Source organism: Vulpes vulpes, chromosome X (assembly GCF_048418805.1).
Source record: "Vulpes vulpes isolate BD-2025 chromosome X, VulVul3, whole genome shotgun sequence".
In the NCBI taxonomy this organism is placed as follows: domain Eukaryota; kingdom Metazoa; phylum Chordata; class Mammalia; order Carnivora; family Canidae; genus Vulpes; species Vulpes vulpes.
Window position 1 is genome coordinate 38,708,071 of NC_132796.1, and position 14,048 is coordinate 38,722,118.

At 41.8% G+C, this 14,048-nt stretch overlaps 1 protein-coding gene across 10 annotated transcripts in view; it reads left to right on the forward strand.

Annotated features, from left to right (window-relative positions):
* The first annotated feature begins 3,935 nt into the window (after window positions 1-3,935).
* Window positions 3,936-14,048, forward strand: part of KDM6A (lysine demethylase 6A) — a 209,507-nt gene continuing 199,394 nt past the window's right edge. For 8 of the 10 annotated variants that reach the window (XM_026012249.2, XM_026012250.2, XM_026012252.2 and 5 more), the window contains exons 1-2: window positions 3,936-4,529; window positions 4,745-4,808. In XM_026012249.2, the coding sequence (XP_025868034.1) occupies window positions 4,369-4,529; window positions 4,745-4,808 (225 nt within the window). In that variant the 5' untranslated portion in view covers window positions 3,936-4,368. The remainder of the gene's footprint in view (window positions 4,530-4,744; window positions 4,809-14,048) is intronic. The other 2 variants (XM_072743853.1, XM_072743854.1) reach the window with 1 other exon arrangement.

The window sequence follows — 14,048 nt, forward strand, 5'->3', positions numbered from 1 at the left end:
CATTACAGCCTGGTGAGGGTAGAAGTTTAGGTTCCTGGTGGGTGTGGGTGGTCTTAACTTCATTTAGAAGTCCCAAAACTGTTTTGACAACTGAAGTTTTTATAATAATTGGAAGTCTGTACTTGGCTCCTTATCTCCCCTCAAACCTTATTCTGTATTTTATTTATTAAATAAGATTTTATTTATTTATTTGAGAGAGATCACAGAAGGAGAGGGAGAAGCGGACTCGCCACTAAGCAGAGAGCCCAACATGGGGGCTCCATCCCAGGACCCTGGGACCATGACCTGAACTGAAGGCAGACACCCAATCACCTGATCCACCCAGGTAACCCTGATTTAAAAAAAAGTATGGTTCTAATGATAAGAGTAGATAAATCATGACTCTGTTGTATGACTTTTTATTTGTATGGGTTATGTGACACTAACACTACAAATAAACTACATATTCCCAAATGCTTAAGGTTAAGTATTTAGTTATTTAAAAGGAAGCTAAATTTGTTTTCATATAATTGAATGGGCTTCTTGTCTGATATTAATGATGGTACTTACATAAATATTTACAAATTATACACTAATTAGTCCATAATCGGATTCAGCATGACACAAATTATATAATTTTAAAATGTTGATTTATCTATGCATATATTAGTCATATCAACTTGGTAAATTCAAACTACTCTCCCCTGCTCCTAGTGTATTAAGTTAGAATTATGAAATAAGAATCTGAATTTAGAATAATGGGAGATGTGGCAATGTTGGGATATATGCCTTAAGTAAAAAGTGAATTAGAACTACGTGTTGGGTTTATTTTTATTCATTTTTTAAAAAGATTTCATTTATTTATTCATGAGAGACACAGAGAGAGAGGCAGAGACATAGGCAGAGGGAGAAGCAGGCTCCCCTCAGGGAGCCGGATGTGGGAATCAATCCATGAACTCCAGGATTACACCCTAAGCCAAAAGCAGAGCCCAAGGGCTGAGCCATCCATCATGTTGGTTTTATAGAGAGGTTGGGAGGGATAAGGAGTCAGTGATTGGCAGAGTGGTGATCAATACATTTAGAACCCAGAAGGTGGGGGCACCTGGGTGGCTCAGTGGTTGAGTGTCTGCCTTTGGCTCAGGCAGTGATTCCAGGGTCTGAGGATGTGGAGTCGCGCATAGGGCTCCCCACAGGGAGCCTGCTTCTCCCTCTGCCTCTCTTTGTGTCTATCATTGAATAAATAAGTAAAATCTTTACAAAAAAAAAAAAAAAAAAAAAAAAAAAAAAACCCAAAACCCAGAATGTAAAAGCATAGAAAGGATTTTAGAAATTCCAAGCTTTCTTTTTTTGTTTTGGGGTCTTTGAATGTATATTGTGTATCTAGCACTTTACCTACCTTATAGCATTTAATATTCAAGATAATGTTGTAAAGTGGATATATTTTTTCACAGATGAGGGCACTGAAGCTCAAACTAGACTAACTTGTGTAGGGTTGCCCAGCTATCAAGTTAGGATTTGAACCTAGATTTGTAGGATTTCATAGTTCATGCTCTGACTCAACTGCTCTGCTTTCCATATGGGTTTTCAGATTCATTTTGCATAGGAATAATTACAAAATCAGGTATCTCACCATTTCTCTCTCCAGTGAGGACCTAAACTTTGGAGGCTTCATACCTATTGTATATACATTTATTTGACAAATTATAAACTATTCTAGATCTAAAAAATTACATAGTGATTTTAAGATTGATGTTACTATATAAAAGTTGTTTCATGCTTCATGATGGAGGATGGATATCTGTAGTTCTATGAGACATGTACTTCCAGCTTAGAGGATAAGTAATTTTCCCAAGGTCACATAGCCTGTGCAGTAAGGAACTGAATCTAAGTCTACCTGACTCCAACACCACCCATTGCATCCACTCAATGCAATTCTGCTATTATCTAGTGATGATTATGTAGTGGGAAAGGTTTTGAGAGGCCTGAGGTGGGTAGCCTTATAATTCTTCAGGGCCTGAGTCAAGAACTGCCAACTCCAGGAAGATGGCCAAATACTGGCTGAATTTTATCTGTGCAAATCTAAGGGTGTGTGTGGAAGGAAGATCTTGGTGTCAAAATCTCCCAGGCTTTGAAGATCGTGTTTTTGATAAAGTTAACAATGCGTGTGTGAATTGAGCTGTAGAAGACATTCCACTTCCTATACTCATCCAAATAAAATGGAATAAATACCATAAAGAATGTAAGAAATGGGGGGATCCCTGGGTGGCTCAGCAGTTTAGCGCTGCCTTTGGCCCAGGGTGTGATCCTGGAGTCCCGGGATCCAGTCCCATGTCAGGCTCCCTGCATGGAGCCTGCTTCTCCCTCTGCCTGTGTCTCTGCCTCTCTCTCTCTCTCTCTGTCTTTCATTAATAAATATATATCAAAAAAAAAAAAAAAAAAGAATGGAAGAAGTGTTTCAGAGAAAGTAATTAAACATGAAATATAATCTATATGAAACTAGTTTGTTAGTGTAGTTACTGGTCTCAGGGGAACAATTTAAAACCGTATCTGTGTGCAAAATCAGTTGGGATTTCTATAGCTTCTCACTGAATACTGCTAGGATTACTGAGTCAGCACTGAATTGTCTTCCTTCTACTTTGAAATCCAAGTTAAATGTATCTTGTCTATTGGCTGTGTTATTATAGACAAGAGTCCACATTTTTAAAGGAAACCTTGTTACCGTATGTCCATTAATTGCTATTTTCCTATCTCTGAAGACTGGAGATGTGCCATGTAACAGATCCATTATATGAGACATACCTTACTAAATTTCTTTTGAAGAGTAACGGACCGAAAGCATGGTTTCTTTTTCTCCCAATTACACTTTGGATTGAAAACCAGACTAGTAACTTTTACATCTAAGATATGGTCCGAACAAGAAAGTGTTATTGTTGTCTAAGGCATGTTGGGGGTGGGGGTAGAAAAAGCTTTTCTGGGCTGCAAGCTGTGATGAGAGAGGATCTTAACTGTGTCTTCCTTAAGACCTGTCCACAAGCAGCCCCAACTCTTCCATGAAGGACCCCGAGATCAGCAACAGAAACCGAAACCAACATTCTGGAGGTCCTGCTTAACAACTGTTATTATTTTCTTACAATACTATAACGAACTACCGATAAAACGCAGGTAGCACGAAAATTTGGCCCCGAAGTGCCGCCAACAGACCTTCGGCGGTGGGGAGCCGTGATCGGCGAGCCAGACCCCGTGGGCGACTCCTCATTCACTCCGGCCGGGGGTCAGGAGGCCTTTCCCCATACACTTTCCGCAGGGGTGAGGGGAACGGGGCGGGGAGCGCGGGCCTGGCCTAGGGCGGCGCCCAAGCCGCCCTGCCCGGGCAGCAGCCGCCCCGGAGTGCGCTCCTCGCGGAGGCCATTATTTCCAGCGGTGCCAAAAGTGTGCTCCTTCTTCGGAGGGTGGAGGTCAGAGGCCGTGCGCCGCCTCCCGGCGCCGCGACCCTTACCAGGCCCTGTGAGGCCCGGGACCCCCGGAGCGGGGGACTGCCGGGGCAGTGGTCTGGGCCCACCACCTAGCTCTCCGGAAGGCAGAGGCCGTACATGGCGTCCTCGCTCACTGCTCACGCCCGCCGCGGGCGGTGCCGGACCTCGCCCTTCCCCACAACTCCCCTCCCCCCGCGGCCCCCCCCCCCCCCCATCCCGCCGCGGCTCCCGAGGTGACACGGCCCGGACCCTCCATTCTCTGCCCCACTGTATTTAACTAGCACAACCTAACCGCCTGCTGCCTTTCGGTGACAACCCTTCCCCCCCGACAGACGGGCCCAGCAGCCAACCACCGGCCAGAATTGGCCTGCGTCCCGCTCCCCGTCGGTGGCGGCCTCGGTGGGCGGGGCTCGGCAGCTAGCAAGTTGAGTGGAGCCACGGCTGACGTGAGTCAACAAAGGTCACGTGAGGCGAGCGGGCGGCGACGATTGGCCGCGCTGGCCGGGCGCTGAGGGGGGGGGCACGGCGGCGGCGTGGGGTTCGCTGTGTGACACAATTACAACAACTTTGTGCTGGTGCCGGGGAAGTTTGTGTCTCCAACGGATCCCCCCTTGCCCCCCAGCCCCGTGCGCTCCGGCCGTTCCCGCCGTCCCCGCCTGTGGCTGTTCCCCGCCCGCCCCCGCGATGTGACCCTACAGCCGAGCCGCCGCCGCTGCCGACCCGGGGGCTCCGCAGCCCCTGCCGCCGCCGCCTTCACCGCCGCCGCGTTGGGATTTTTCGTCGCTGCCGCCCGCGGCGGAGGAGGAGGTGGCGATAAAGTTGGTGTGCCGGTCCCGCGCGGAGATTGGGGACGTCGTTGCGGGCCCCGGCCCGGGGGGGGGTGTCGGCGTTGGAGTTGTGAATTCGCTGCGTTTCCATGAAATCCTGCGGAGTGTCGCTCGCTACCGCCGCCGCTGCCGCCGCCGCTTTCGGTGATGAGGAAAAGAAAATGGCGGCGGGAAAAGCGAGCGGCGAGAGCGAGGAGGCGTCCCCCAGCCTGACAGCCGAGGAGAGGGAGGCGCTCGGCGGACTGGACAGGTACGGGCCGCCGTCACCCGCCCGGTCGGCTCCGGACGGGCTGGCGCCGCTCTCCGGGGAGGCCCGAGCGCGGCTCGCCTCTGGCGGCGGCGGGGCGGGCACCCCGGGCTTGGCGCTCTCCGTGCCGTAGCCGCCGCCGGGGCCTCGGGCTCGGGCAGGGGTGGATCGGTGGCGTTCCCGGAGCTCTAACCAGCCGCATGTGTCTCTCCCCACAGCCGCCTATTCGGGTTCGTGAGGTTTCATGAAGATGGCGCCAGGACGAAGGCCCTACTGGGCAAGGTAAGGCAGCCCGCGGGCCGGAGCGCGGACACGATCTCTCCGGCCGGCGCCCGGCTCGCCCCGGGCCCCGCGGCCCGGCCGGCGCTCATTGTGGCCACGAACGATGGCCGAGGGGCTTCCGGAAAACTATTTCCTGCCTTTGCTCTTCCCCCACCCCCAGATACCTCGCTTGTACCCTTGCGAAATCGCTCTCTTCTTGTAGCTAGAGGAACAGAGGCAGCAAGCTTTGGGGCCCGAGCCCAACTGGGTCGACAAAATCGCCTCTCTTTTTACGGCGTTTTGGAGATAGAGCGATGATGTCCGAGGTGCCTGATCACTGTCAAGGGATCGTAAATGTGTGCAGATTTCCCCAAATTTCTGACTTAACTTGCCTCCCGTGGTTTTTATTCTTTTCCTTCAGGCACGCTCTTCATAATGTCTACTGTTAACCAAACGTTTTGGGCTTTCCTGTGTCCATGCTCCCAGAAGGGGGAAGTTGCTTGTAGTTTAGGGCGGTGAAGAGTTTGCGTTGGGCTGTTGACATGCATCTCTACCGGTCTCTTTTTACCTGAAGTTAGGTGACTTGTTTACTTTTTGGGTCTTTCTGCCATAGAAATCCGGCAGTTATTTGTGAATGTTTCTCGTTTCTGGAGTCTCGTTTCCTGTGTGTCTGACCGGGGAGGCTAGGGGGGGGATTCGGGGTGTGTTCTGTGTTTATTTGTGTGGAAAGTTGTTGGCACTGTCATTTAGTTAAGTAATGGCTGCTCCTATCGGCCCAAGATGGCGGGACAGGGTGGGAGGAGAAAGTGAAGGGGGGGTTTGGGGGGGAGGGAGGAGAGGTAAACATGGAAATAAATAGTAGCGATGAATAGGCCCTTCCTTCGGAGTGTAGCTCGATGGTGCTTAACAAAAATTGTCCAAGATGATTAGCATGTAGAATTCTTATACCTTTCTCAAGCTTGGAAGCAGCATTCGTAAGCCTGGTAAATGCTTATCAACCTGTAGCACATTTAGTTGCCCATCCGTAAGCTGTTGAACAAAGGCTGTGGAGTCTCGATCTGTCTGCATCAGTTTGTCTCTCCTGACCAAAATATGATTGAAATGATATTTGTTGGCTTTCTTAATTGAGGCCGTGGAACTTGGAGTGTGTGCGATAGGTGTTGCATTCGTTAGACATTTTCTTTTCAAGCTGAAATCAGTAGCTTTGCGTTTGACACCTAGCCTTATTGTTAGAATTGAGAAGGAAGTTTGAAATGACTAAAGCCGAAGCATTTTAGTCTTAAGTTGATTTTTTTTTTTTAAACTTAGTTGTCCTCAGTTTTTGTCTGTAGGTCGGTTTGGAAGAGTCACTAATTCCTCTTTATCTGTAATTAACTTCTGTTTTTATTTCAAAGTAACTAAGCGTAAGGGGTTTCAATCACAAATAATGACCAGAGAGCTAAACCGAATTGGCCTTTTCAGTAAGCCTAGTGCCTTTGACTGATACAGAAAACTTGAATTAAACTTTGGCGAAGTAGGTATTAATTAGTTTCATTAAAATTATCACTGGAAAAATGAGTAGTGACTAGCTCTGAAATGATTTAAGCATCAATAATTAAAACCTTAATTTTTTTCTGAGTATTCAAAATATTAAAAATAATTGACTGCTGTCAAAGTTGTCTTTCCAAAAGATTAAATAAAATATTTAAATATAAGGAGCATCACTTTATTTTGGAGTGATTATTGCCAGCCTAATTGGGTGTTGGTAAAATTGCTTGCAAAGATAACACATTCGGAAAAGTTTGGCCAAATCTATTGCTTTTGGTTTACGATAATGAAGAAATGAAATCTGATGTTTTATGCGGATAATGTGTAAAATGCTGGTTGATGATTTCATGTCTCTGAATGCTCCTATTTAGTAGATTCACAGCGGATGGTGCTTAATACTGGATTTCAGATTGTAATACTGAATCCTGTGGGTATTATTGTGTTTGAATTTTAGAGAACTCAACATTTTCAAATATTTTTGTGAAAATGTGTGTTACTTTTTTGATGTTTGAATGCAGTAATGTTATAAATGAGAAACTTGGAAAGCTTCATTGTGTTTTGGGGAAGAATTAAGCTTAATAAAATAATCTGATAAATTAAGTATTTCATGGAGCTGACGAAAAAAATTATTACTCAGGCTTTGTGCTTCTGAGGTCCTACCTATTTAGGTCAAGACTCATTAGCCTTAACAGTAAAACATTCTAGAGTATGTGCTTGCAACCTCACGCAATTCTTGTGAGCCTTAACATTTCCAGCGAAATGTGTAATGTAAAGCTTGACATTATATAACCTCGCACCTTGTGTTCAAATTGGATTCTGAATAGAATGAATGAGCTGGGGTCCTGCTATCGGAAGTATTAAATTATTTAGTTTCACCCATCTTTTGAACAGTCCTGGGGAACAACAGACCTGTTTGTGTGTGTGTGTGTACGTAATGTTGAGCTATGTTGGTTTCAGAATTCTTACTGTCTGAAAGTTCTAAAAACAAGAGTTGGCTTTTCTTTGTTGGGGTTGGTTCAGGCTACTTACCTAGGGCAGGCAGGTAATGGAATTCAATAACTCCCAGGGTTCTCTTCTTAGCTGCTATTTATGTCCTGCCGGGCTTCCACCCCCCAACAAATTTAGTCTGCACCTCCTAGAACTTTCTGATTCAAAAATAGTAATATAGGGACGCCTGGGTGGCTCAGCGGTTAAGCATCTGCCTTGGGCCCAGGGCATGATCCTGGAGTCCCAGGATCGAGTCCCACATCAGGCTCCCTGTGTGGAGCCTGCTTCTCCCTCTGCCTATGTCTCTTTGTCTGTCTGTCTCTCTGTCTCTCATGAATAAAAAAAAAAAAAAGTTTTTTAAAAAAGGAAAACAAGTAGTAATATCTAGGTTTCTTAACACTTTTATTCCTATATATATATATAAAATTGGATTTTCATTCAGGTTTTAAAATTCAAATTTGTAGGTGTAAAAAAAAGATAACTGTTGACTTAAAAGATTTGGAAAGTTTTAAGCATTTAATAAGTGTCTTTTACTTGCCCCTAAACTTGTATGTTTTTTTTCCGGGTGTGACAATACTTAATCCAAACTGCTGATTTCTCTTAGTCTCTGTTTTTGTAAGATTCATTTGTATTAGACTCCTTAAAAGATTTTTTGCTTGTATGATCGCTGTTTGATATACAGTGCTTGGGGTTTGGATTAGGAAAATAAATTAATAATATGGTATATTATTTTTGTAGTAATATCTTTAAAATATCTTTTTTTTTTAAAGATTTTATTTATTTATTCATGAGAGACTCAGAGGCAGAGAAACAGGCAGAGGGAGAAGCAGGCTCCATGCAGGGAGCCCGATGTGGGACTAGATCCTGGGACTCTAGGATCACGCCCTGGGCTGAAGGCAGGCGCTATACTGCTGAGCCATGCAGGGATCCCCTCTTTAAAATATCCTTAAAAGATTGTAAACAGTAAGCGGTTGCTTAATCAGAGTTCGTGAAATACAGCATGATCTTGACCACTTTGCCTTTTAAATTAACGCTCACCATTACTCTTTTGGTAATATAATGATTCAAGATTCTTACATTTAAATTACACTGGAGTTATTGAAAAGTATTAAGAAATAAAACATTTAAACAAATGAACTGTGGTGACTTTTAGTACATTTTTGGAAATATTTTGGGTTAATCTTGTTATCAGTTGGGAAAGGATTTGCATTAAAGTATCATATAGTAATATATAGCATACATATAGGAAAAATAAATATAGTAATGCTATAAGGCATATTTATAGTAATATAATGCTAAAGGGCTGAGGAATCTTCACATGTGTCAGGGAACTATTGCCTAAGTACATAGTTGTTCATTTTGAAGTATCTTTACATCATTTTTAAGTTTGTCCTGAATATTGTTTCATTGGAACTTCTTTTTTTTTGTAATTCTGTTGGTTAGTAGAAAGATTATGTAGAATGCCTAGAAGTAGTTATGGATTGTTTACATTTAAAAATGTTCTTTTTTCCTAGGAGATAATTAGTATTAAAATTGGCATTTTTAATTTTTTGGTAATGGAAGTAGTTTAAAATCCACTAAAGCATATATTTTCCTAGATTTGATTTGCTTGCATGTAGATGGTAGGGGGGAATTATTAGGTCAGTCCTAGAGGTGGCTTATTTATACTATAATATGTAGAAGATTATGTGTAAAATTATGTTACTTTTTTTGTTTATAGGCACATAAAAAGATATATTCATTTCTAATGCTAAAGAAGGTTTAGTGTTTGTGTTGCAAAAGTAACCACAGAATAATGTCATGCCCTGTGTTTGAAAATTAGATCTTAAATTTGATGTATTTAAAAAATATTTTCTAGTTTGGAAGGTTACCTTCATAGATAATTATAGTCATTGTTCACCTCAATAAAGTCTTATGCCATTAGTACATTATTTCCTAAAATTCTGCTACATTCCTGGTAATAAAAGCTATGGAAAGAGATTACAGAAATGTTTGCGTATCTGGGCACAAATTAGAACTGTAGGAATATATAAACAGGTACTTTTTAAGTTTGGTCATCTTTTTCACTGGATAGCTGTTTCTATGGAATCAATTACAAGTTGAAATAACTAGGGAACATTTGACTGCCACCTCTAAATATTTTATGTTAAGAAAAACTGCCCAAGTGATGGGTTTTTGTGACTTAGATGGTAAAGTGGAGTGATGGGCCACTTGTTTTAAACCAAAGTGAAGGTTCAATGCTTGGCTAGCTATGGAGTAAAAAAATTGTAATCTGACTTTATTATGTAACATTTAGTTTTTATTTTGTATAGTATGTATTCTTTTGCAGATTTGAAAGGGTTTTTGTTAAGTTTATTTTTACTTTGAAACTCATTGTGATACTTTGAGCTCTTTGAAATTAATGACGTTAATGACTGATAACATTGTGCATTATTAATAATATTTTTGAAATGTGGTATCCAGAGAACTAATTTATGTTACAAAAACGCCACCAGATTGTCTAAGAATTGGAATGGTGGTTAGGTTATTTAGGGCCCACGTATATTTATTTGTAGACTAGTTAATTAATGTAATTTATTTAATGAATGCAAAATTGATAGTATTATGTACTCATACTGAAGCCTTACATGTATCAGTTTTGCATATTTTTTTTAAAGATTTTATTTATTTATTCATAGAGACACACACACACACACAGGCAGAGACACAGGCAGAGGGAGAAGCAGGCTCCATGCAGAGAGCCCGACGTGGGACTCCATCCAGGGTCTCCAGGATCACGCCCTGGGTTGCAGGTCGCACCAAACCGCTGTGCCACCGGGGCTGCCCAGTTTTGCATATTGTTAAAGGTACATTAGAGCAACAAACATTGCCTACATTAAATGCAAGTGTTCTGTGCAGGGAACGTAAAGATAATTTAGATATCCCTTGCCTGCATTGAAAGCTTAAGCTCCTTAAGAGGAGTGAGGTAAGTATAAGGATAATGTAACAGGAATGTCGGTGGTAAAAGAATAGTGTGAAGCGTCCTGAAAGTTTTATGATAAAGGTCAATTTAACAAGTTAGAATGGCTTTTTGCCTGTTTGTTTTTTGGCCAACCATAGAAACATTGATTAGCAGCAAGCAGGCACAAAAGCAGTCACAAAAGCAGTCACAGGAACCTGTTTGGGAAGCTTGTGAAGTCCCAGCTCTTTGTCTTTGTAGGTAGTCTAACAAGAACCTTGCTGGTAAGGTGCATTAGAGGCACCTGTAGCAAGATGTCAGTGACAGTGGGCATTATCCCAGAATTACCTGGTCAGCAGTAGAACACAGGGCTGAATGAGACTCTCTTAGAGTACACGTACACTGTGTAGAGTATTGGGATCCTGGGTTTGTGGGTTCTTAAACCCTGTTTGTACAAAGGTAGAGGGCCTTTACAGTATTTCTAGCCAAGCCACATTAACTTGATCATCACTCATTTCACCGAGGAAAACTTAACATTCAAAACCCCTTGTGCTACCTGACACATTCCAGGACTGACTGAAGTAAAGGCAGGAGAAACATTGCCTTTGCAGGGTGCTATCCTGGCTCATGTCCGCATGTCTCTCATTGTTAGATTTAACTATTCTTGGACTGTGTATTCCTCATTTGGGAATTTAAAAAGTTAACAGCCTCTGGATTTTAAGTTATTAGAGTTAACTGATAGTTGCTAGCTTAAGCATCTGAGACCCACCATATTCTGATGTATTTTATTTTTTGAAAACATTAAATGAGAATTTTTATTATGTAACATACTCTCTGTCAGACATTTAAAACTAGATTATTTGATTAAATTTTTAGAGTATACTTGTGAGTTTAATGGAGGGTGGTATTTACATTTGTGAGATATTTCAGAATGGTGTCTGGGCTAGTTTAATTTACAGACAGCCTATTCCATGTTTCAACAGATTATACACTTTGAACACTAGACCCCAGAAAAAAAAAGGACCCTTTCTGCTAGCTCCTCATGCCTGGGTACTTTAAAATTTTTTTTTTTTTTTTTTTAATTTATGATAGTCATACAGAGAGAGAGAGAGGCAGAGACACAGGCAGAGGGAGAAGCAGGCTCCATGCACCGGGAGCCTGACGTGGGATTCAATCCCGGGTCTCCAGGATCGTGCCCTGGGCCAAAGGCAGGCGCCAAACCGCTGCGCCACCCAGGGATCCCCCCTGGGTACTTTTATGGACTGGACCTTTTTTCTCTGGATTCCTGGTGCTGGAGGTGGGCAGGCATTGATGGCTTCTGCAAAAACAGTACTTGCTTTCTTGGATCCCCATTATCAGTTATTTACTCTTGGGGCAGTTGTAAATTGAGTTTCAAATTCTGCCCTAGGTTGGGCCTCAGTAGAATGGCTACTATTAATAGGATGAGGACTATTTCTTGTGTTTCCTGTAGGTGGTGTTTCTTTATTTGGCTGTTAGCAATGAATCTTGTGATTTTGTTTAGGAAATCATGATTTAAAGTCAAATTTTAGTTTTTAGCAGATGTTGAAGGGATAATCTGTTGTGTGTTCTGTTCCCTCTCTGATCTCACTTTATAGTAATATTTGTCTTTGTGGGGTTTCTTGGGATCCTTGAGTGAGTGTTCATGGGTCAATTTAAGAAGTTCTCTGACCAAGTTTTGGAAGGATACTCAATAAGTAAATAAAGGTCATCTTGGAGTACAAAACCGCTCCGGGATGAGGAGGAGGGAAGATTTTAAACTTTATACTTTATAGATTTCTGTACTGCTATGGTTTTTTGTTTTTTGTTTTTTGTTTTTTGTTTTTTACTTTAGACATGTATTACTATACAAATAATACAGTAGGCATCCTGATAGTGAATACACCAGAATTACATTTTGGTTGATTAAAAATGGATTTTATTCTACTGTTTGTGTAGAGATAACTGTAAAGGCTTTGTCAAGTTGAGATACTTTTGAGCTTGATGGTCTTTAAGTGAGGCTAGAGGTGAATGAAGTAGAGATGTACCTACCCTGTTAGGTCCTATTTCTTTGCCTTTTAGGTAGCTTTGTGGTAAGTCACTATGCAATCCTCCTTTTTTTAATTTTAAGATTTTATTTATTTATTGAGAAGCAGAGAGAAAGCAGGGGGAGGGGCAGAGGGAGAGAGAATCTCAGGCAGACTCCATACTGCGTGTGGAGCAGGATGCAGCCCAATCTCATGACCTGATATCATGCCCTGAGCTGAAATCAAGAATTGGACATTTAACTGAGCCTCCCAGGCAACCCTGCAATCTTCATTTCGAGCTTTATAGCATCTGTTTCTTTGATGACTTTCCTTTTGGGTCCCTTTTTGCCAGGTTGGCATTTGGGACCTAGTAAGAACTATAATCTGGAACTTTGGGAGTAATGCCTTATTTGGATGGTTTTAGGGTTCTCAGCCAATTTGTGGGCTGTTTGCCACTTTTTTCTACTAACTTTTATTTGTTGTTGTTTTTTAATCCAGTTCTTCTTTTATTCTATCTTTTCTCTACTTTTCTGCATTGCTAAAGCTTGCCATTCTGTTAATGTATTTTCTGTAGTTTGATCTGTGGAAGTATTTTGTCTGTGTTAGAATAAATAAAAGATGCTGTTGCTAAGTTTGTTCTCAGGAAGAAGATTGGACTTTGTTATAATTAAGAGGTTTATATGATTCATCTAATACATTCTAATTTAGAACAATGGAAGAAACCCTTTTAGATAATGGATTGTTTTCAGGCTATGGATCTGTTACATTTTGTTTATCAGATCCTTTTCTTCTTTTTTTTTCTTCTAAAGATTTTATTTATTTATTCATGAAAGACACAGAGAGGCAGAGGCATAGGCAGAGGGAGAAGCAGGCTCCATGCTGGAAGCCTGATGTGGAACTTGATCCCAGGACTTCAGAATCAGGTCCTGAGTCAAAGACAGATGCTCAACCGCTGAGCCCCCCAGGTGTCCCAAGATCCTTTTCTTCTTTAAAAAAGTTTGTTAGGGAAAATTTCCAGTATTTTCAAAAGCAGAGAAAATCAACCAACCAGCCATCACTGATAATTACCCAGTTCAGCTGTTTTCAACTCATGATTAGTCTTGTTTCATCTATATTTTGCCCCTCACCCCCATTATTTTGAAGGAAATCTCAGGTATCAACCACATCATTTAATCCATAGTTATCGGTTTGCCTCTGAAACATAGGCACAACCCCCTTACTACATATAAAAATAATTTCTTAATAGCAAGTATTTTTTGGGCCTTGATTTTTTTTGACGTATGGAAGAATTAGTTCTTTGGAAAACTAGTAGAAAACAGAAAATTAGCTGGATATATGTAAATTTGTATTTTAATATTGTGGAAGGATTCCATAATAGAATATTACACAATATGTGGCAAAAGAGATAATTTTGCCTAAGAACTTTGTGAATCTTAGTTGATTGAGTCTGGGTCATTTATACATACAGGGGAAATTTGTTTTTAAGATACACTAGTTAAAATAAGTGTTTTAAGTTTTTGAAGTTCAAATATCAGAATGAGAACTAGAAAAGCTTTTGGTTTTACTTGCTTATTACATATTTACTGACCTGCTGTGGATGAGGCACTGTGCCAAGTCCTTGGGCAACAACTAAGACCTGGCCCCTGCCCCTGCAGTCTTTGGAGAAAAATGGCAAGACTGAGTGATCATATGTTGTAGTAAGTACAATAATCAAGATATATGCAGCATGCTATGAGCTCTCAAATGATGGAGCCAATAAAAACATTAAAAATTTTTGATTATGGG